We start from the raw sequence: 22,411 nt of genomic DNA, 5'->3' as shown, positions 1-22,411 counted from the left end.
AGTGCCCTTTTTTTTTGTGTTTTTAAAATTTTTTGGGGGCACTAAAATCATAAATTTTACAAGTGCCCCCTATAAAAGGGGAGGGGAACACTAAAACCCGGCAATAAAAACAAATTAAACTTTAAAACATAAAACCCTGGCTACGAATGCTCACAAAACCCTTACATCTGGTAACAGCTGTAAAGCCTGCTTTTGCCAGCATTTTGCCAGCATACGGGTTAAAATAAATGTTAAATTAACATTTTTAAAATGATTAAAACATATAAAAACAGCTAAAATTAGTTGATGTAAATTTTGGGCTGGAATAAAAAATTTATTTTTCAAAAAATAAATGTTTTATTTTAAATGCTTAATCAAAGGGACTTTTAATTAATTTTAAACATGGGAATATATATTTTTTAGAATTTTGTTTTATTTGGTGATTTCTCATAAGCTTATGGGGATTCTGTTCTGCAATTCCCATAAGCTTATGAGGAATCCTCCTTTTTAATATGTTAGCCTCGCCCATGTGATCCCAGGGACACTTTTGAACCGCCTCCATCCCAGGGATTCATGGGCCTTTATGAAGGTGCATGCCTGAAAGCACAGGACCCAAAGCTCCAGAGACCCCAGGTACTTTCGGATTTTTTTTTTCCAGGTTGGAGACGCATTCTTCTGTTACTCCTCTGACCGCAATTTCAGGGCCAATGTCACAGCACTGAACCTTGGGGAACTCCACTGTATACCACCCCCCAGTCCAAAGAACAGCCGTTCACCATAACTGATATTTTCTATCCCTTATCCAATTTTGTATCCATGCTGCTACTGCCCTTTTTTATCCCATGGGCTTCAATTTTGCTAACAAGTGGTACTTTAACAAATGTCTTTTGAAAGTCCATATACACATCAACTGCACGACCCTAACCCACCATCTCTGTCACCTCATCAAAAAACTCAAGCTTCTCCACCAGTGATGTTAAACAGACTGGCTTGTAATTTCCAGGCTTATCCTTTTTTGTTTTTTGGTCTCCTAACTTGAGGAACAACATACTTGCTATTGAGGGAGTGCAGCGAAGGTTCACCAGACTGATTCCCGGGATGGCGGGACTGACCTATCAAGAAAGACTGGATCAACTGGGCTTGTATTCACTGGAGTTCAGAAGAATGAGAGGGGATCTCATAGAAACGTTTAAAATTCTGACGGGTTTAGACAGGTTAGATGCAGGAAGAATGTTCCCAATGTTGGGGAAGTCCAGAACCAGGGGTCACAGTCTAAGGATAAGGGGTAAGCCATTTAGGACCGAGATGAGGAGAAACTTCTTCACCTCGAGAGTGGTGAACCTGTGGAATTCTCTACCACAGGAAGTTGTTGAGGCCAATTCACTAAATATATTCAAAAAGGAGTTAGATGTAGTCCTTACTATTAGGGGGATCAAGGGGTATGGCGAGAAAGCAGGAATGGGGTACTAAAGTTGCATGTTCAGCCATGAACTCATTGAATGGCAGTGCAGGCTCGAGGGGCCGAATGGTCTACTCCTGCACCTATTTTCTATGTTTCTATCCTTCTCTCTTTTTTTCTTCCAGTCCTTTGGCACCAGCCCTGTATCTAAGGACTGTATCTAGAAGATTGTGGCCAGCACCTCTGCAATTTCTGTCCCATCCAAACTGGATGAATTATTTACTTTAAGTACTGCCAGCCTTTCTAGTATCTCGCTCTCTTTTTATCTCGCCTAGTATACCGGCAACCTCCTTGTTTACCATAGCTATGGCAAAGTCCTCTTCCATGGTAAACACCAATGTAAAGTACTTATTTAGTACCTCAGCCATGCCTACTGCCTCCACCAATAGCTCTCCATTTTGGTCCCTAATCAGCCCCACCGCTCCTCTGACAATCCTTTTACTGTTGATATGCCTGTAGAAGACCTTTTGGATTCCTTTTTATGTTAACCGCCAATCTATTCTCGTACTGTCTCTTTGCCCCTCTTACTTCCTTTTTCACTTGTCCGCTATACTTTTTATATCCAACCTGATCCTCCTGTGTATTATCAGACGTCTCCTTTCTCTGCTTCTTCCTACTCTCTACTTTGTCATTTAGGGAGCTCTGGCTTTGTTTGTTTTCCCTTCTCTCTTTCTCCCCCCCACCCTTACCAGTCTGATTTGGATAAGGAGGTATACAGTTATACAGTTACTTTCCCTGTTTAAACACATCCCACATCCCCTGTAGAGAGTGCAGCGCCAAAATAGCTCTCTAATTACAGTAAGTTCCAGTGCAAAATCCCATAGAAAGTCTGTGTGCAAGTGCATCTGTAATGAATGTCCATCAATGTAGCCCCAAAACAGCAGCGGCAACAGAAACAATGCCACTGGAAAATCAACGTGGAGCACTCGAAGACCCTGCTAAGAAAGCCCTATTCAGCCAGTGCTTCACTACCAACCTGACGACTCCCAGCGATCCAGATATGCAGAGTGTCCACAGCGCCTGGTCTGCCCTCAAGGCCTCCATAACTGACGCCTGTGATGAGACGCTCGGTCACTTGAAAACACCAAGACTGGTTCGACGAGGAGATCCAGGAGTTAATAAGCTGCAAGCGCAAGGCATTCTTGAACTGTAAACAGCAAGGCAACTAGAGAGCAAAAAGAGTAGCTCTACAGGCGTCTGAAGGCCGAGGTCCAACAAAAAAACTCACGACCTAAAGAACAAATGGTGGGTGGAGACAGAGCAGGAGAACCAGCAACTAGCCGACAACCATGACGTGTGTGGATTCTTCAGCACAGTAAAGACCATCTACAGCCCAAGCACCCAAGATTCTACCCCACTGGTGGCCAAGAACAGAGAAGTACTCATCAAGGACAGAGAGGCAGTCAGTGCCTGCTGGAAGGAGCACTTCGAAGATCTCCTTAACCGAAATTCTGTCTTCGACATGAGTGTCCTCGACTCCATCCCACAGTATGCTACCCGCCACCACCCCAGTACAACTCCAGCCCGGCATGAGGTTGAAAAGGCCCTCGGGAGCAGATGTTATCCCCGCCAAAGCACTAAAACATGGCGGAGAAGCACTTTTGGCACAAATACATGAACTCATCTCTGTTATCTGGAAGGAGGAGAGCATGCCAGGGGATCTCTGATGCCATAATCGTGGCCATCTTCAAGAAAGGGGACAAGTCTGATTGCGGTAATTACAGATGAGTTTCCCTGCTGTCTACCACAAGGAAAGTTATCACAAGAATCCTCCTCAACCGCCTTCTCCCTGTGGCTGAAGAGCTCCTCCCAGAGTCTCAATGCAGATTCCACCCACTAAGGGGTACAATGGATATGATTCTCATCATGTGACAAATTCAAGAGAAATGCAAGGAACAACACCAACCTCTGCAGATGGCCGCCTTTAACTTCACAAAGGCCTTCGACACTTAACCGTGAGGGATTATGGAGTGTTCTCTTCAAATTCAGCTGTCCTCAAAAGTTTGTCAACATCCTCCGCCTGCTTCATAATGATGTGCAAGCTGTGATCCTGACCAACGGATACACCACAAACCCAATTCATGTATGGACCGGGGTGAAGCAAGGCTGTGTCTTGCACCAACGCTCTTCTCGATCTTCCTTGCTGCAATGCTCCATCTCGCTATCAGTAAATTCCTCGTTGGAGTGGAGCTAATCTATAGAACAAATGGTAAACTGTTCAGCCTCCGTCGCCTCCAGACCAGATCCAAGGTCGTCCCATCCTCGGTCATTGAATTACAGTATGCAGATGACGCTTGCGTCTGCGCACACGGAGGCTGGACTCCAAACCATCGTCGACACATTCACAATAGTGTACAAGAGCATGGGCCTTGCACTAAACATCCGTAAAACAAAAGTACTCTACCAACCTGCCCCCATCACACAGTACTGCCCCCCCCCCCCCCCCCCCCCCCCCCGATTATCAGAATCCACGATGAGGCCTTGGACAATGTGGACCATTTTCCCTACTTCGGGAGCCTGCTGTCAACAAGGGCAGACGTCGATGAGGTTCAACATCGCCTTCAGCATGTCAGCGCAGCCTCTGGTCGCCTAAGGAAGAGTGTGTTTGAAGACCAGAACCTTAAAACCAGCACAAAGCTCATGGTAGTGATACCTGCCCTCCTATATGCTTCAGAGACATGGGGCCCAAATTTGGTGGAAGCCAAGGCCCGCCCAAACGACAGCCAATGGCCACTGAGACACCGGGGCGGTACTTTGTCAGGAAGATCTCTCTAAAAGAGATGGCAGTACTGCCCGGCAGCCAAATAACGGCTTACGCCGACAATCTGGGCGGCAGCGGGCGGGAGCGCTCAATCTCAGCGGCAAATGCGATCCTTGACAAAGTGCCGCCCCGGGGGGGGGAGCACTGAAATAAAAATATTCACTATTTTTAAAAAAAACACCCATAACACCTTCAGGGGACCCCATGCAGGTAAAACGCTGAAAAAAATAAAATTAAAAAATGATCTCCAACCTTTTTATGCAGGTCGTCTTGCTTGCCATCGAGGTTAGACCTGCCTCCACACAGCAGTCTTTCCCCCTGCTGCCACTGACTCCTGCCCGCACCAACATGCCAGCTCGGCGGGCGGGAGGTCACTTAAGCGACTTGGTCACCAGAGGCCGTCAGCGGGCGGTTCTTGGCAGTACTCCCCGCCCGCCAGCTGCAGACCTGGAGGAATCTGTCACCAAGGGGAGAGCAACGAAAAAATTCGGCGGCAGTGGGCAGTAAGGTCACCAATTTTGGCCCCATGGACTATATACAGCAGGCACATTAAAGCACTGGAGAAGTACCGCCAACGCTGCCTCCGCAAGATCCTGCAAATCCATTGGCAGGATAGGCGCACCAACGTCAGTGTTCTCGCTCAGGCCAACATCCTCAGCATCGAAGCATTGATGATGCTCGATCAGCTCCGAAGGACGGGCCACATCACCCGCATGCCCGATATGAGACTCACAAAACAAGCGCTCTACTCGGAGCTCCGACACGGCAAACGAGCCCCAGGTGGGCAGAGAAAATGCTTCAACGACACCCTTAAGGCCTCCTTGAAAAAATGCAACATCCCCACGGACACCAGGGAATCCCTGGCCCAAGACCGCTCAATAATCCGGGAAGGCGCCAAACACCTTGAGTCTCTTCGCGGGAGCAAGCGGAGACAAACACAAACAGCAGAAGGAGCGCACAACAACCCAAGCACTCCAACCAACCCGGCCCTTCAACCATCGTCTGCCCAACCTGTGACAGAGACTGCAGTTCCCGCATCGGACTCATCAGTCACCTGACGACTCATTTTTTTGTGGTGGAAGCAAGTCATCCTCGACTCCGAGGAACTGCCTAAGAAAAATGAATGCTTAGTGCCACTTCGTTCACCACTGAAAGCAAAATCCGGCCATTACATTTACTTTTCTCCCCTCCCCCCTCCCCCCCCCCCCCCCTATATAATTCAGCAGCTGAAGCATATCTGCTTAAATATATCCAACTATTTTTAATTCTGTCTCATAACTTGCCTTACCATAGAAATATAAAGCTCTATGTAGGAGAAGGAATAGGATGATTTTGATATATCATATATTAGAAAGCTTTGCTAATTATCAAATTTAAATCCATTCATCGTTTATCTACTTCACCAAATTAATGAACATTTCATGTTTCAGTCCATGCAATTTCAAGTTACCAACAAGCAATTTTCATTGATACCTTTGATTGTTCAACATGCTTTAATCCAATTAAACAGGTTTGAGAGTTCTGATTATGGGCCATTGACCTGAAACATTAACTCTTGTTTTTCTCTCCACAGATGCTGCCTGACCCACTGAGATTTTCAGCACTTTCTGTTTTTATTTCAGATTCCAACATCCACAGTATTTTGCTTTTGTAAACCTGTTTGATGTTACTCAACCAGCAAAGATACTTAACAGAAACTACATATTCAGTATGATTGGCTTTCATGCTTAAATAATGTACTCCTGCATGGAAATTACTTTAATAGATAGAGGTACTGTCATGTGGAGTATATTATCCTTTACTGCACTAGCTGACAGTTATGTGGGCACAAATCGGTGATTAGTGTGTGTGCGTGCATATGTGTGTTTTTTTTTAACTATGATCATTTTGTTTGTAACTATAATTTATACAGTTCTTTTTCTCCAAGTCTGTTAATTAACATCTTATCTTTAAGGCAGTGATTTTTAAACTTGTTTGTGTAGCAGACCCCTGGAAGTATTCACCCACTCCTGATGCTAACTTAAAAGGATGTCAGTTATTGAAAGAAAAACAATGCTATCATTGCAGAAAATGTTTTTATTCATATGCCAACAATAATGTTGATCCTTTTAATAGTTAACTTATGATTTGGCAACATTTGAACGGTGGTTATTGTTATGTGATTAATGAATAATCTGTTAATGGAATTTTCTTGTTCTATGAATTTTTTAATTTTCTAATTTTATTTGGTCTTCATATAAGAGGATGACTGAAATACCTGAGTAGGAAATTCCGATTACAGTCAGCACATTTGTATTAAAGCTATAACTTTGACATCTGTGTCCAGGGTTGTTTTTTTAAACAATGGTTAATACTTTCTTCCAGCCTTCAAGAGACGTATGAAGCAAAGAGGAATGAGTTTCTTGGCGAGCTTCAGAGAAAAGAGGAGGAAATGAGACAAATGTTTGTGATGAGAGTCAAAGAAAAAGAGTCACAGCTAAAAGAGGCAGAGAGGGAGGTACTGAAAGCTTTGATTGCCTAATTACTTAAGTTTGCACAAAACTCTAATTCAACATTATACACATGCAGTGTGATACTTAAGTAACAATGCTAATACAGGGTAGTTTAATTAAGTGGCAGTGAATAGTTAGCAGAACAGTTGAAAGAGACTTAGCAAGCACTGTGTGGAGTTTTGCAGTTGGTTCATTTCTTGAAAAACCTGCATGACAAAACTGTCATTATCCACTTTGTGGAATAGATTGTGTTGAAGCAGATGCTTTATCTGCAGTAGTTGAACTTTGCAAAAAAATTAAACGGATTTTTAAAAACATTTCTACTGTACACTACATCTCCCTCCCCTGCAACTTCTACTGCTGAGAAGACCAAGAGCACCATAATCACCTCCAAGTTGCACACAATTCTGACTTAGACATATATGGCTGTTCATTGTCACTGAGATATCTTGGAATTCCCTACCTAACATTGTTGTGGGAGCACCATCACAACAAGGACGACAGCAATTGGTTGGAAACGGAGAGTAAAGATATAGGGAATGTACTCTGGCATACATGCAGTATGATATGCCACATAAAATACAAGTTGAAGGTACAAAACAGAAAATTCTTTGTCAAAACTAACTTTAAAAAAAATTGATAATACATATGGAAAAATACTTGATAGTCATAAAAAGTAATGTTCATGTGTAATGCAGACAATGAAGACATTTGCTGACTGTAATTAATGCGCATTAGTTCAGCAGTGCAATGAGCCAGAACTAATAATAAAGGCACAAACTATGTGTATAGTGTAGCGATAAATCAAAAATTCACGACTGTCAGGACATTGACTTAAACAGACTTTGTTTTAAACCTGCCCTACCTTTTTATTGCCACAGTAACAGTTATTAAATAAACACTGTTGTCATTAGAATTTCAGTAAAGTGTTATGGTGGGTGTTGCTGGGTGGATGGCCTACAACATTATGCATCACTGCCCTAATTAATTGATTGCAAAACAAATGTGCTGGGATTTTCCTTGGGTGTTCTCCCAATAGGCTGTTATTACTTTTGGCAGAAGTTTAATGGAAATTCTGGATACAACTGTAAAAGGAGTTTCTGCTGATCATCTCTAGACTTGACTATTCCACCGCCCTCCTGACTGGCCTCCCACATTCTACCCTATGTAAAGTTGAGGTGATCCGAAACTCAGCTGGCCATGTTCTAACTCGCACCAATCCCGCTCAGCCATCACCCCTGTGCTCGCTGACCTACATTGGCTCCCGGTTAAGCTTTTGGTCTTCTCAGCAGTAAAAGTTGCAGGGGAGTTGTGTACAGTAGAAATTTTTTTAAATCCTTTTCTAATTTCAAAATTCTCATCGTTGTTTTCAAATCCCTCCATGGCCTCACCCCTCCCTATCTCTGTTATCTCCTTCAGCCCCACAACCCCCCCCCCCCCCCGAGATATCTGCGCTCCTCTAACTCTGCCCTCTTGAGCATCCCTGATTATAATCGCTCAACCATTGGTGGCCGTAACTTCTGTTGCCTAGGCGCTAAGTTCTGGAATTTCCTGCTTAACCTCTCCTCTAAAACGCTTCTTAAAACCTGCCTCTTTGACCAAGCAGTTGGTAACCTGCCCTAATTGCTTGGTGTCAAATTTTCTGTCTCAATACTCCTGTGAAGCACCTTGGGATGTTTCATTATGTTAAAGGCACTATATAAATACAAGTTATTGATGATATTAGCGGCCAATTGGGAGAACCCCTAAGCAATTTCCCGGCAGAAAACTGAAGGAAATTCAGCTTATTGCCATAGTAGATCATTAAAGGAGATAATAAATCTGCCACTGGGAATACAGAGATATATGTAGTGAAGTAAAATTGCACCTTAGTAGCTTAAGTGCAAATCTGAAACATTTGCACCCTGAGTAGTCTTCATTTATTGTAAAGAGTGAGTGTAATTCCACATGATAAACAGTGGAGCAATTACTCATTAATAAATGATCAAAATGACACCAAGTGAAACAGTCATGCAGCACTACAGCAAAGACAAAAAGGGAAGTGCAGTGCGAAATTGAATAATATCCTAGGTGCATGTTTCACTGAACATGCATCAGCTGCTGTAACATACTGGATGCATTTTGCGATTTAACTGCCTGGTGACAAGATTGTAAAGAATAATGTGAGCATAGGGTACTGGGATACAGTATGTAAATAGCTGGATAATTGTAATTGTAAAGATTAAATCCAGCATTAGCTTTTTTTTATACAAAAGGAAAAAAGTAATCTCGGGTTATATAATTATTAATGGCTTTTTCTGTTGAGTGTGGTGGTGTGTTGAATTGACTATTGCTAGTCTGGTGTTGAATTGACTTACTCGTGCACCTGCCCAGTCATGATCTAATTTATGTAAAGAGCTTATAGTTCTAATTCTCAGAACTGTAATATGATTATATTCAGGTGTAACTGTAAATCTTTTGTTTTGACAATAGAAAGAGACAAGTTGCTGATTCAAGAAGACTTTGTTAGGTGAATCATTGCAACTGAGCCTTTATCATTAAACTTGAGTGACGTAAATTTGCACAATCTAAAATGCATTTATATTTGAAAATTCGTCTAAGTTTTGACTTGATTTAAACAAAACTGTGTTTCATTAATTAGGAGTGAGGAGAGAGGGGGAAAAGACCTACATGTATACATAGCACCTGTGGGGAAAAGTCCAGGATTGTTGCATGCATCTTACAAGGAATATGTATTTTGGAGTTGTTCATGGTTTTGTAAGCAAGACCTGTACTAAAAAGATTTAGGACTAGACTTTCCACTTCACATCGCCATATATTGGCCAAAACGGATGTCTATCACCCATTTTGAGCAAAAAATGGAAACTCAGGCCTCAACATCGCCAGAAAATTAAGCCCCCAAGTTTCGGCTCACTTTGCCAAGCTGATCGCCCGCACATCGCCGATTTGAACTTCTGGCACATCGTCGTCACATCACCGGGCTAATAGCTCGCCGAGAACATCGCTGTATAATGTTGCTTTTTCCAGGCTTTCCTGACCGGACTGGGCACTACGGATGCCATTTTGAATTTCGGAGGAAGGGAGGAGGATGCTTAAAAAAAAAATCGACCGAAGATATTTGAGAGTTATATAAAGGTCTTTTACAGATAGATCCACTCAGATTTATAATTATATTTAATTGTACTAATAGTAGATTAGGCATTTTTTACTGAAAAGTGCATTTATAGCAAGTGAAAATAATTATTGATAGTGATGGGGCCTATGCTTTCTATGCCATTACTCGTAACTGCTCACATGCTGGTTTCTTGATGGGAAATTGATAGGATTGAAAGTCGATAAATCCCCGGAGCCTGATGGTCTGCATCCCAGAGTACTCAAGGAAGTAGCCCTAGAAATAGTGAATGCATTGGTGATCATTTTCCAACAGTCTATTGACTCTGGATCAGTTCCTATGGACTGGAGGGTAGCTAATGTAACACCACTTTTTAAAAAAGGAGGGAGAGAGAAAACGGGTAATTATAGACCGGTTAACCTGACATCAGTAGTGGGGAAAATATTGGAATCAATCATTAAGGATGAAATAGCAGCGCATTTGGAAAGCAGTGACAGGATTGGACCAAGTCAGCATGGATTTATGAAAGGGAAATCATGCTTGACGAATCTTCTGGAATTTTTTGAGGATGTAACTAGCAGAGTGGACAAGGGAGAACCAGTGGATGTGGTGTATTTGGACTTTCTAAAGGCTTTTGACAAGGTCCAGCACAAGAGATTGGTGTGCAAGATCAAAGCGCATGGTATTGGAGGTAATGTACTGACGTGGATAGAGAACTGGTTGGCAGACAGGAAGCAGAGAGTCGGGATAAATGGGTCCTTTTCAGAATGGCAGGCAGTGACGAGTGGAGTACCGCAGGGCTCAATGCTGGGACCTCAGCCCTTTACAATATACATTAACGATTTAGGTGAAGGATTTGAGTGGAACATCTCCAAGTTTGCGGATGACACTAAACTAGGTGGTGGTGTGAATTGTGAGGAGGACGCTAAGAGGCTGCAGGGTGACTTGGACAGGTTAGGTGAGTGGGCAAATGCATGGCAGATGCAGTATAATGTGGATAAATGTGAGATTATCCATTTTGGGGGCAAAAACACAAAGGCAGAATATTATCTGGATGGCGGCAGATTAGGAAAAGGAGAGGTGCAACGAGACCTGGGTGTCATGGTTCATCAGTCATTGAAAGTTGGAAAGAAAGCAGGCGGTGAAGAAGGAAAATGGTATGTTGACCTTTCATAGCTAGGAGATTTAGGTATAGGAGCAGGGAGGTCTTACTGCAGTTGTACAGGGCCTTGGTGATATTGCAATATTGTGTTCAGTTTTGGTCTCCTAATCTGAGGAAGGATGTTCTTGCTATTGAGGGAGTGCAGCGAAGGTTCACTCGACTGATTCCAGGAATGGCTGGGCTGTCATATGAGGAGAGACTGGATCAACTGGGCCTTTATTCACTGGAGTTTAGAAGGATGAGAGGGGATCTCATAGAAACGTATAACATTCTGACGGGACTGGACAGGTTAGATGCGGGAAGAATGTTCCTGATGTTGGGGAAGTCCAGAACCAGGGGACATAGTCTTAGGATAAGGGTTAGGCCATTTAGGACTGAGATGAGGAGAAACTTCTTCACTCAGAGAGTTCTTAACCTATGGAATTCCCTGCCGCCGAGAGTTGATGCCAGTTCATTGGATATATTCAAAAGGGAGTTAGATATGGCCCTTACGGCTAAGGGGATCAAGGGGTATGGAGAGAAAGCAGGAAAGGGGTACTGAGGGAACGATCAGCCATGATCTTATTGAATGGCGGTGCAGGCTCGAAGGGCCGAATGGCCTACTCCTGCACCTATTTTCTATGTTTCTGAAAGGATCAATCGGAGAGGTGGCAGAGACAGAGGCAGAGGAGGCGAGCGTACAGCCGGCGAAGGTACAAAGAAACGCAATCTTACCTCAATTTGTCTGAAAACACTTGTCTTAGGAGGCTGCGCTTCCGGAAGGAGGTCATCGATGAGATTTGCCATCTCATCAAGGGGGATCTGTAGCCTTCCAACACCATCAGAACCTCATTGCCGGTTGAGGTGAAGGTTACTGCGGCACTATCCTTCAACGTGTCGGGATCCTTTCAGGCTTCAGCTGGCGACATCTGCCGTATATCTCAGCACCCCATACACTGCTCCATTCGGCAGGTGACTAAAGCCCTTTACGCTTGCAGGAAGGACTTTATAAGCTTCCCAATAACCAGGGAGGCACAGACCCGGGGGAGGGCTTTGGGTTTCTCGAATAGCAAACTTCCCCAAGGTGCAGGGAGCAATAGACTGCATGTACATTGCCCTGAAAGCCCCTTTACAGAACACGGAGGTGTTTCGTAACAGAAAGCAATTCCACTCCCTGAATGTGCAGCTTGTTGTTCCACAACCAAATAATCATGATAGTAAATGCTACATTTCCTGGCAGCATCCATGATGCGCACAACCTACGTGAGAGTGCTATCCCTGACCGGTTTCTCAATCAGCCAGAAAGTCACGGTTGGATGCTGGGGGATAAGAGATATGGCCTTGCCAGCTGGCTGATGACCCCACTGTGTAATCCCATCACTGAAGCAGAGAAATGTTACAACGAAAGCCACATAGTGACACGCAACATCGTTGAAAAGACAATTGGAGTCCTAAAGCAGTTCTTCAGATGCCTGGACCACTCTGGTGGCAGCCTACAAGTACCACCCTGACCAGGTCGCTGAGTTTATTGTTCTGTGTTGCTTGCTGCATAGCCTAGCTATAAGGAGAGGACAACTAATGGCAGATGGGGCTGCAGGTCCACCTCCAGAAAGAGATAGCCGGCGAGGAGCAAGAGGAGGAGGAGGAAGGGGGGGAGATGGAAGAGGAGGCTGGTGAGGACCTCGGGGAGGCTAATCAGCCTGGCGATCTAGCCCATGGTCCCACCCCTCCCGCAGAAGACTAGTACCCAGTGGCAGTTACGCGGCTGCTAAGCTGTTGTCAGCAGATCATTTATGAACACATTGCATGAACTTGCATTGGGGATAGTCACATTTACATTTACAGTTACGAGAAACAAAAGTTGCATTTGCATTGAATTACGTTTTTGTCTTGCCTGCACTGGCCTGGCATTTGCATTAATGCTTAACTTAAGTAAACTTATGTTATTATAAGCGAATGCACAACAAATACGGAACAATTGTTAAATGTTATGCTTAACTTAACTATATGAGAATGAACAACAATTGTTAAATTCAGTAAATTTTTTTATTTAAAACAACAAATTGAAATTTTTTTACCTGCACCCTCTTTCCCTCTCCCCCACCCCCAAACAACTATGAACGCACATGAACTATAAAAAATTTAACATTACCATTGCAAAAACAATCCCTTCCCTACCTGCAGCCACTTTTCCCTCCAGGTCCTTTACCACCCCGTGTTTGAACATCACCCGCCCGTTTTGATCCCCGCAGACCAAGATGAAGCTGGCGTGCAACGGGCGACGGCAAGACATCCGGCCGTGTTGGGAGTGGAAGACGAAGCTGGCTGTTCGTCTTCCGAGTCAAGAGGAAGTATATCCTCTGTACTCACTTGAGTGCTTGGAGTTGTACTGAGACCCAACACGACACCTTGTGGGACAGTGCCGTGTTCAGCCAGCAGCGCATGCCAAAGGGCATTGGTTGCGGCAGTCTGCTCTCTAATCCCCTCCAGGGTCACTCCACTTGCATAGCAGACACCTTGGAAAGGTTAGAGAAGAACCGATTGAACCCCTGGAGAAGTTCGCAATCTATCGCGACCGTCTCCGAGCACAGGGAGATCAAGCACTCCGTGTGCCCGTCTGAGGTAGGCGATTGCTGACCTCGCTGACCCGGCTTCCGTGGGGTCGGCGCGCGCAATATGATGATGCGCCTTGGCGTTGCTGGCTGCACGCCGCTTTGTCTCGGTGCCTCTTCTATCTCCATTGAGATGGCCACAGGTTCATCCCCTCCCCCCCCCCCCCCCCCCCCCCCCTCCACAGCTGTCTGCAGCTTGCTGCTGGTGCTCCTCCTCCTCTTCCTCCACGAGCTTCGTGGTGTTCATAATGTTCTCCAGCTCGCAGCCCTCCTCCTCCTCCTGCTCTTCAGCAGGTGCTGGTGCAGATACTGGTTGCACCTCAACCAGCCTCTCTGGGTGACCTTAAAAGCACACATGACATTAGAACATAACGGTGCACATTAACGAGAGACATTGCATATCAATACATTTCACTACCCCAGAAAGCTGTAGCGGCTGCATCCCCTGCTTCTTATGCACAAAGGCTGCATGCATGACATGACATGAAATCATTCGTATATTGCATTATAATTACAGGACATCACATTACTCACGAGAGGCATAACTAGGCTCCGCCAGACCACGGGTGGTGGCCGAACGGATTTCGTGGCCCACAAGCGTGGTTGCACGCTTTTCCAGGTCGGTCAGTGGTTGAAGCTGAGCAAAGCCCTCCCCCCGATGCACTTCTGCTCAGCCCTATTGAGTGATATTTTCTTCTGCAAACGAGAAAAGAGTATAGCATAAGCTAATTGACTAGGTAGTACCATAGAGTCACAACAGTTTAAAATGTTATGCTACATCTTGACACATTTACATCTCTCAAAGCTCCCTCCACACTGTCCCATCAAACACTCCCAGGGCAGCTGCAGCAAGGGGTTATATTCCCTCCACACTGTCCCATACATAATCCCAGGTTCAGAGCTCTGTCCAGATCTTAACATGTAGTTAATGTAAAACATTTATGAATAAACAAATTAAATTCAATACAGGTGATTCATTGTTATAATTAAAATTTGCATCAGTACAATATAAAATGCAACTTACTCTTGCTGCAGCTACCAAGCTGTTCCAGCGTTTACGGCACTGGTCCGACCCCCTCGCCTCATGGGATGCAAAGGACACCACCGCAGCGATCTCCACCCAAATTTTTCTATAAACTCTGGGTAGGGGTTTCCCTTGTGCACCCAGAGTTAGTTCGGCCCACCATGAATAGATCTCATTCACTAGGGCCTCATTGGCCTAGTCACTAAAGGGCTTTGCCCTCTTTCTCTCACCCTCAGCATCATGATGCAAATCTGACATTCTCAAAAAATTTTTTGAATAATTGCAAATTGTTTACAAAAAAATATTTAAATATTGCAAAGTGTTTAGAATTAAAGCACTTATTTAAACTCCGTGTCTTCTGCGCATGTATGGATGACCCCTGACCTCCCGAAACGCGGGAAAATCAGTCACGTAAAAAAAAAATATATTTTTTAAATCGCATGCGCAGTAGGCCGTTGCTAGGGAAGCTTTGGTCTTCCAGATCGCTGGCCGTTCGATGGGCGAACGTCACATCGCCGACCTTTCACATCGTCCATTTCACATTGCTGGCCTACCGCCGAGTGGAAAATCAAAATCCAAAAAATGGGCTATGTCCCAGCGATCAGTAAGGCTGAGACATCGTACATCGATGGTCCATCGCCCATTTTTTGGGTGCTAGATAGCCAAGTGGAAAGACTAGCCCTTAGGATTTGCTGCCATCTTGTGGAACCTGAGTTTAATCACTTTTTAAAAAACTTTTTGGCAGTTGCAAGATAAATTTGAACACTTAAAGAAAATGCATCAGGAAGAAAGAAAGAAATTGGATGAAAAAAAAAGCCTCTTGGATGAAGAGATGAGTATATTTAATAAGAGGAAGGCTGCAACTGAATTGCTTCAAGGCCAGGCATTCCAGACCGCTCCGCAGATGAATCTCAAGAAAGATAAGGACCGCAAGAAGTAGGTACAGTCTTGAATTCAACTGAAGTTTTTTAAGAAATAATTTTTTTTACTACTGTAATATTTACAGCAAATATAGAAAAAGCTTCCCCCTTGCAACTGTACACAAAATACTCCCAATCTCACTTACCCATTCTAGGGAGGGTAGTTCCCAACAGGAAAGGAAAATTAAGTTCTAGATAAGCAAGCAACATTATCTAATACCTTGGAACAAGATTTTGGCGGGGAATGATGCATACTACTTAGGATCTAAAGAAAATTGAGTGTTTTTTTTAAAAGAACAAACTTGTATTTTTAAGTTTACATAATGGAGGAATGAAAGAACAAAAATGTAGATGTGCTTGACAAAATGTTAGGAAAGGTAAACCAATCTTAATTTTTTGGGTACAATATCTGTATGGAGAGAACTCATTGAAATATTTGTAAGAACTAAATTTAAACAATATAGAAACATAGAAAATAGGTGCAGGAGTAGGCCATTTGGCCCTTCGAGCCTGCACCACCATTCAATAAGATCATGGCTGATCATTCCCTCAGTACCCCTTTCCTGCTTTCTCTCCATACCCCTTGATCCCCTATATCTAACTCCCTCTTGAATACATCTAATGAACTGGCATCACATTGACAACTCTCTGAGTGGAGAAGGTTCTCCTCATCTCAGTCCTAAATGGTCTACCCCTTATCCTAAAACTGTATTCCCTGGTTCTGGACTTCCCCAACCTCGGAAACATTCTACCCACATCTAACCTGTCCCGTCCCGTCAGAATCTAATATGTTTCTATGAGATCCCCTCTCATCCTTCTAAACTCCAATGTATAAAGGCCCAGTTGATCCGGTCTCTCCTCATATGCCAGTCCAGCCATCCCGGGAATCAGTCTGGTGAACCTTCGCTGCACTCCCTCAATAGCAAGAACATCCTTCCTCAGATTAGGAGACCAAAACTGAACACAATATTCCAGGTGAGGCCTCACCAAGGCTCTGTACAACTGCAGTAAGACCTCCCTGCTCTATACTCAAATTCCCTAGCTATGAAGGCCAACATACCATTTGCTGCCTTCACTGCCTGCTGTACCATAGAAACATAGAAATTAGGTGCAGGAGTAGGCCATTCGGCCCTTCGAGCCGACACCGCCATTCAATGAGTTCAAGGCTGAACATGCAACTTCACGACCCCATTCCTGCTTTCTAGCCATACCCCTTGATCCCCTTAGTAGTAAGGACTACATCTAACTCCTTTTTGAATATATTTAGTGAATTGGCCTCAACAACTTTCTGTGGCAGAGAATTCCACAGGTTCACCACTCTCTGGATGAAGAAGTCTCTCCTCATCTCGGTCCTAAATGGCTTATCCCTTATCCTTAGACTGTGACCCCTAGTTCTGGACTTCCCCAACATTCATAAGAACATAAGAATTAGGAACAGGAGTAGGCCATCTAGCCCCTCGAGCCTGCTCCACCATTCAACAAGATCATGGCTGATCTGGTCATCGACTCAGCTCCACTTACCCGCCCGCTCCCCATAACCCTTAATTCCCTTATTGGTTAAAAATCTATCTATCTGTGATTTGAATATATTCAATGAGCTAGCCTCAACTGCTTCTTTGGGCAGAGAATTCCACAGATTCACAACCCTCTGGGAGAAGAAATTCCTTCTCAACTCGGTTTTAAATTGGCTCCCCTGTATTTTGAGGCTGTGCCCCCTAGTTCTAGTCTCCCCGACCAGTGGAAACAACCTCTCTGCCTCTATCCTGTCTATCCCTTTCATTATTTTAAATGTTTCTATAAGATCGCCCCTCATCCTTCTGAACTCCAACAAGTAAAGACCCAGTCTACTCAATCTATCATCATAAGGTAACCCCCTCATCTCCAGAATCAGCCTAGTGAATCGTCTCTGTACCCCCTCCAAAGCTAGTATATCCTTCCTTAAGTAAGGTGACCAAAACTGCAAGCAGTAATCCAGGTGCGGCCTCACCAATACCCTGTACAGTTGCAGCAGGACCTCCTTGCTTTTGCACTCCATCCCTCTCGCAGTGAAGGCCAACATTCCATTCGCCTTCCTGATTACCTGCTGCACCTGCAAACTAACTTTTTGGGATTCATGCACAAGGACCCCCAGGTCCCTCTGCACCACAGCAGTTGTAATTTAAATATGAGGGATTTCCATACATTCTGCAGCTTTAAGATGTATCTACAAAATTTCCTTTCTACCCAACAGCATCTATGAATTGATTTCCTGAATATATGTAAGATAAAGAACTACAGAATCCCATAGTTTGCAGCAATCACTGAATAAGGTAAAATAACAGATCAATATGAAGTAGTACATCTAAGGGGAAAAGAACAGGGAATGGAACTATATTCTAAATAATAAAATAGAGCAGAGACACAACAAAATTACTGATGAAAAATGCCTTTAAGCCAAATAAGATTCTAGATCTATTGAATGCAGACCATGGTTAGAGTAGTCTGTGTACTTTTGGGCACCTTGTTTATAGAAGGGATTTGAATTAAGCAGTTGAAGAACAACATGAAACTTCAGGGAAAGAGCAGGAAAACCACATTCGGAGTAGATGCTTCTGGTTTTGGGCATGATGAGTTGAATGTCCTTTTCGGAAACTTGTATGATTGCAGAAAATTTCTGGGAGTTAAATGTGTTTTAGAATTTTATCTATTTTGTCTTTGATAAATATGGACTATTTTGTACAATAATATGCTGTGTGTTATTCTGCCATACTAGAGTGTATAGATTTGTTTTATTTTGCTTTTAAGATTAAGGATAGCTCTTATTTTAGACCATCGCCATATGAGATATGGTGGTCAATTTTTTTTATACTTGATTTAAATTTTCTTTCCTTATCCCAAAGGTAGTGGCTCATGAGGCTACACAGAACAGTATCATCTCTGTGATACTTCACCTGTGGCCATTCAAATGCATGAGCCTAGGAAGTGAATGCCAATCGGTTATTTAAATGTATGGGAGGGGCTGTAAATCGTAGCCATGGACAATTCTGTTCATTTGATGGACACCTGCTACCCATCACTTCCAAGTCCATATACCCGCAGGCTAACTATATAGCCTAATGAAATGTTTCTGATTTTCTTAAGTCACCACTTAGTGAAAATATTTATGTTAATAGAGATTCGAACCAATATTATTGTGTAGGAAATTGATTGAACTGCTGTTTGGGGGCAGAGGCTAGATACAAAGATTGGAGGAAAAGCAATGTGTGAGGAGGATATAAAAAATCTGCAAAAGGACATAGACAGGCTCAGTGAGTGGGCAAAAATTTGGCAGCTGGAGTATAATGTTGGAAAGCGTGAGGTTATGCACTTTGGCAGAAAAAAATCAAAGAGCAAGTTATTATTTAAATGGAGAAAGATTGCGAAGTGCTGCAGTACAGTGGGACCTGGGGGTACTTGTGCATGCTTGTACAGCAAGTGATCAGAAAGGCCAATGGAACCTTGGCTTTTATTGCAAAGGGGATGGAGTATAAAAGCAGGGAAGTCTTGCTACAATTACAGGGTATTGGTGAGGCCACACCTGGAATACTGTGTGCAGTTTTGGTTTCCATATTTACAAAAGGACATACTTGCTTTGGAAGCAGTTCAGAGAAGGTTCACTAGGTTGATTCCGGAGATGAGAGGGTTGACTTATGAGGAAAGGTTCAGGAGGTTGGACCTCTATTCAATTGGAATTCAGAAGAATGAGAGGTGATCTTATGAGGGGGCTTGACAGGGTGGATGCAGAGAGGATGTTTCCACTAATAGGGGAGACTAGAACTAGAGGGCATAATCTTAGAATAAGGGGCCGCCCATTTAAAACTGAGATGAAGAGAAATTTCTTCTTTCAGAGGGTTGTAAATCTGTGGAATTCGCTGCCTCAGAGCTGTGGAAGCTGGGACATTGAATAAATTTAAGACAGAAATGGTCAGTTTCTTAAACGATCGGGGAATAAGCGGTTATGGGGAGCGGGCAGGGAAGTGGACCCGAGTCCATGATCGGATCACCATGATCGTATTAAATGGCGGAGCAGGCTCGAGGGGCCGTATGGCCCCCTCCTGCTATTTTGGATGTTATATAGTCAGACAACTCTGGAGCTCTGTATATATAATCTTTAAAAAGTGTGAATGGCAATTGGATTATTGGGTGGAGCATCAATGCTGTCCAAACTCTGCCTTCATAAACAATTGCTTCACCAAAGGCTGCTGGATGGAAATCAGGCACAGGAGCCTTGGCTCGCTTTCTGCCACCCAGGCTGAGGGCAAAGTCAGCATAACTAGGATTTAAACCGAGAATCCTGCTGATTTTTATGAATCAGGAAGTTGCTGTTAAGGTCTATGAAACATGGGGATAGCTGAGTTCAAAGCTTTTGTACTACAGCTAGGAAATAACTTACTTTCAACTTCAATTGAGCTTTTTATTTTGTATTGTACTTGTTTGGAAGCTGTTTTACTACATGTGATTAAAAAGAATAGTGTCTACAAAACTAATTTAATTTGTAATTGCTTATTAAAATCAATTTGTTAAAATATATATTGCTAATATTTTTTATTTTTCTTTGCATTATATCTTCCAGCTATTAATTTTTTGGTTTGCTGCGTAGTGCTGCACCTCACTTTATATGGTAAGCACACTAGAATAACTATAGTGCCTACAGAGATGGCAGTTATATCATTCTATTTCCTCTGAATTTTACAAAAGTATTTAGCAGAAACTATTGTAGAATGTATTGTATGGCAGATACAAGTTTAAAGGGCACTAAGCTAACATTTATAATCTAAAGTAGAGAGATAATTCTTTCATTAGTTAATTCATGGAGAGATATAGTGTGCCTTTTCTTGTAATATAACCTGCCTCTCAACGTTCTGCGCAGACTGGCTGCCTCCTTGAAAATGTTATAATCTGGAAATTAAATCCATCTTGCCTCCTTGGCTCCAAATTGTGTCCATTCCATCAGTAAATGAATATCTTACATTAATGTCTAAATATAGACCTCAAATTCCTCAGCTATAATGTTGAATAATCAGTCACACTTGCTGCTTCAGTTAACTGTACAACAAGAAAAGCTGTTCTTAACTTTAGTTATGTACTGCAGATCACAATTAGTTATTGTAAAGTATCTGAATAGGAAAGGATTTGCATTTAAAAAGCTCATCACACATGAGATGCCTCAAAGCTGCAAATACACTTATGCCAACAAATGTGGTAGCCACATTGTGCACAGCACAATCCCACAACCATAATGAAATTAATCACCTGATTTCTTTTGGTGGTGTTGATTGAGAAGAATATTGGTTTGGATACCATGGGTCGAGGAAGGAAATCATTTATATAGTGCCTTTCTAGATCATGGATGTCCCAAAACCCTTTATGTTTCAAAAGGTATTTCATTGTTGTAGTCACTGTAGGGAAACACAGCAGCCAATTTGTGCAAAGCAAGATTCCACAAACAGCAATGAAATGCATGACCAGGTAATCTGTTTTTTTTAAGTAATGTCGGTAGAGGAATAACTATTGACCAGAATGACTTTGAGAACTCCCCTGCTCTTATTCATAGTGCCATGAGATCTCTTGTATTTACCCAAAAGTGCAGACTGGGCCTTGGTATAATGCCTCATCCGAAAGATGGCACATTCAACAGTGCAGCACTCCTTCAGTACTGCATTGAACTGTCAATCTGGATTATATCCATTGAGACTTGAACCCATGACCTTCAGACAATGAAGCGAGTTTTATCACTGACCAAGGTTGACTCCTTCATTATTTTCAGTTGCACACCTGAACAGACAGGCGGGGTCTTGGTTTAACATCTTATCTGAAGTACTTATGGTCTATTGTACAGAATTGAAGCAGTGAAAGGAGCCGTTTTAAATTAATTCTCTTTTACCACCCCACCCCCCCAATTTGTTACTGTCTCACAACTATCGAGGAGAGCAACAGAGACAGTATTAACTCTAATCATATGTACTTGTATTGAAAATATCAAAATAAATTGTATAAGCAGATGCAAATATATTGTGTACCAATCCTAAAATGTTAATGTCAGTACACGTTTCTAAATTGATGCATGTTGCTCATTTATAAGAAAGCTAAAAAGTCAATTGGTTCCAATTGACAAACCCATTAAAAAAAAAATAAAGTAAGGAATAATTTTCTTAATGTACCAAAGCAATTACCCTTTCTAGTGGGGTGCCAAAATGGAGAGCAGATTTTTCTATATATAGCGCACACACTCTATTCAAAAGATTGTTTTTCCCAACCTGCCCCAAATATCCTTTTTTTCCAGTTTGAATTTCCACTCAGGAAGGAAAGATGTTCAACTTTTTGTTTGATTTGTTTTCTTAAAAGCCTGTTTTTTTTTCTTCTTCCCACTCACTCTTCTTTCACTTTCCTCCACCCACCCATTACATTTTATCAGGTTTATAGGAAGTAAGCAATTGCTTTAGAGAATATTAAGTTGCAAAATAAATGTTGAAATTGAACTCCAGGAACATCTCTGCATTATTTTTCAGACTTGCTGTGCAATGTTGTAAACATAATAGCCCTGAATTTGCGGTCGTCAGCATAGCTGTGGAGTAGCGTTAGCTGTGGCTCAGTTGGTAGCACACTCTGCTCTGAGTCAGAAGGTTGTGGGTTCAAGTCCCACTCCAGGGTCTTGGGCACATAAATCGAGGCTGACACTCCAATGCAGTGCTGAGGGAGTGCTGTCTTTCGGATGAGATGTTAAACTGAGGCCCCGTCTGCTCTCAGGTGGATGTAAAAGATCCCATGGCACTATTTCAAAGAAAAGCAGGGGAGTTATCGCCAGTGTCCTAGCCAAAATTTATCCCTCAATCAACATTTAAAAAAAAAAAAAGATTATCTGGTCATTATCACGTTGCTATTTGTGGGAGCTT

General features: G+C 42.9%; 1 protein-coding gene across 2 annotated transcripts in view; it reads left to right on the top strand.

Moving 5' to 3' along the window:
• Positions 1 to 22,411, top strand: part of septin10 (septin 10) — a 130,567-nt gene that overhangs the window by 102,751 nt on the left and 5,405 nt on the right. The window contains exons 8-10 of one of the 2 annotated variants that reach the window (XM_070892133.1): positions 6,564 to 6,696; positions 15,326 to 15,516; positions 20,092 to 20,139. In XM_070892133.1, coding sequence (XP_070748234.1) covers positions 6,564 to 6,696; positions 15,326 to 15,516; positions 20,092 to 20,098 — 331 coding nt within the window. In that variant the 3' untranslated portion in view covers positions 20,099 to 20,139. Of the gene's footprint in view, positions 1 to 6,563; positions 6,697 to 15,325; positions 15,521 to 20,091; positions 20,140 to 22,411 lie in introns of both variants that reach the window. The other variant, XM_070892134.1, reaches the window with a different exon arrangement.

The sequence above is a fragment of the Pristiophorus japonicus genome, chromosome 10 (genome assembly GCF_044704955.1).
Source record: "Pristiophorus japonicus isolate sPriJap1 chromosome 10, sPriJap1.hap1, whole genome shotgun sequence".
Taxonomy (NCBI): Eukaryota; Metazoa; Chordata; class Chondrichthyes; family Pristiophoridae; genus Pristiophorus; species Pristiophorus japonicus.
The sequence above is the reverse complement of the archived record's forward strand: the minus strand, read 5'-3'. Positions and strand labels throughout refer to the sequence as shown.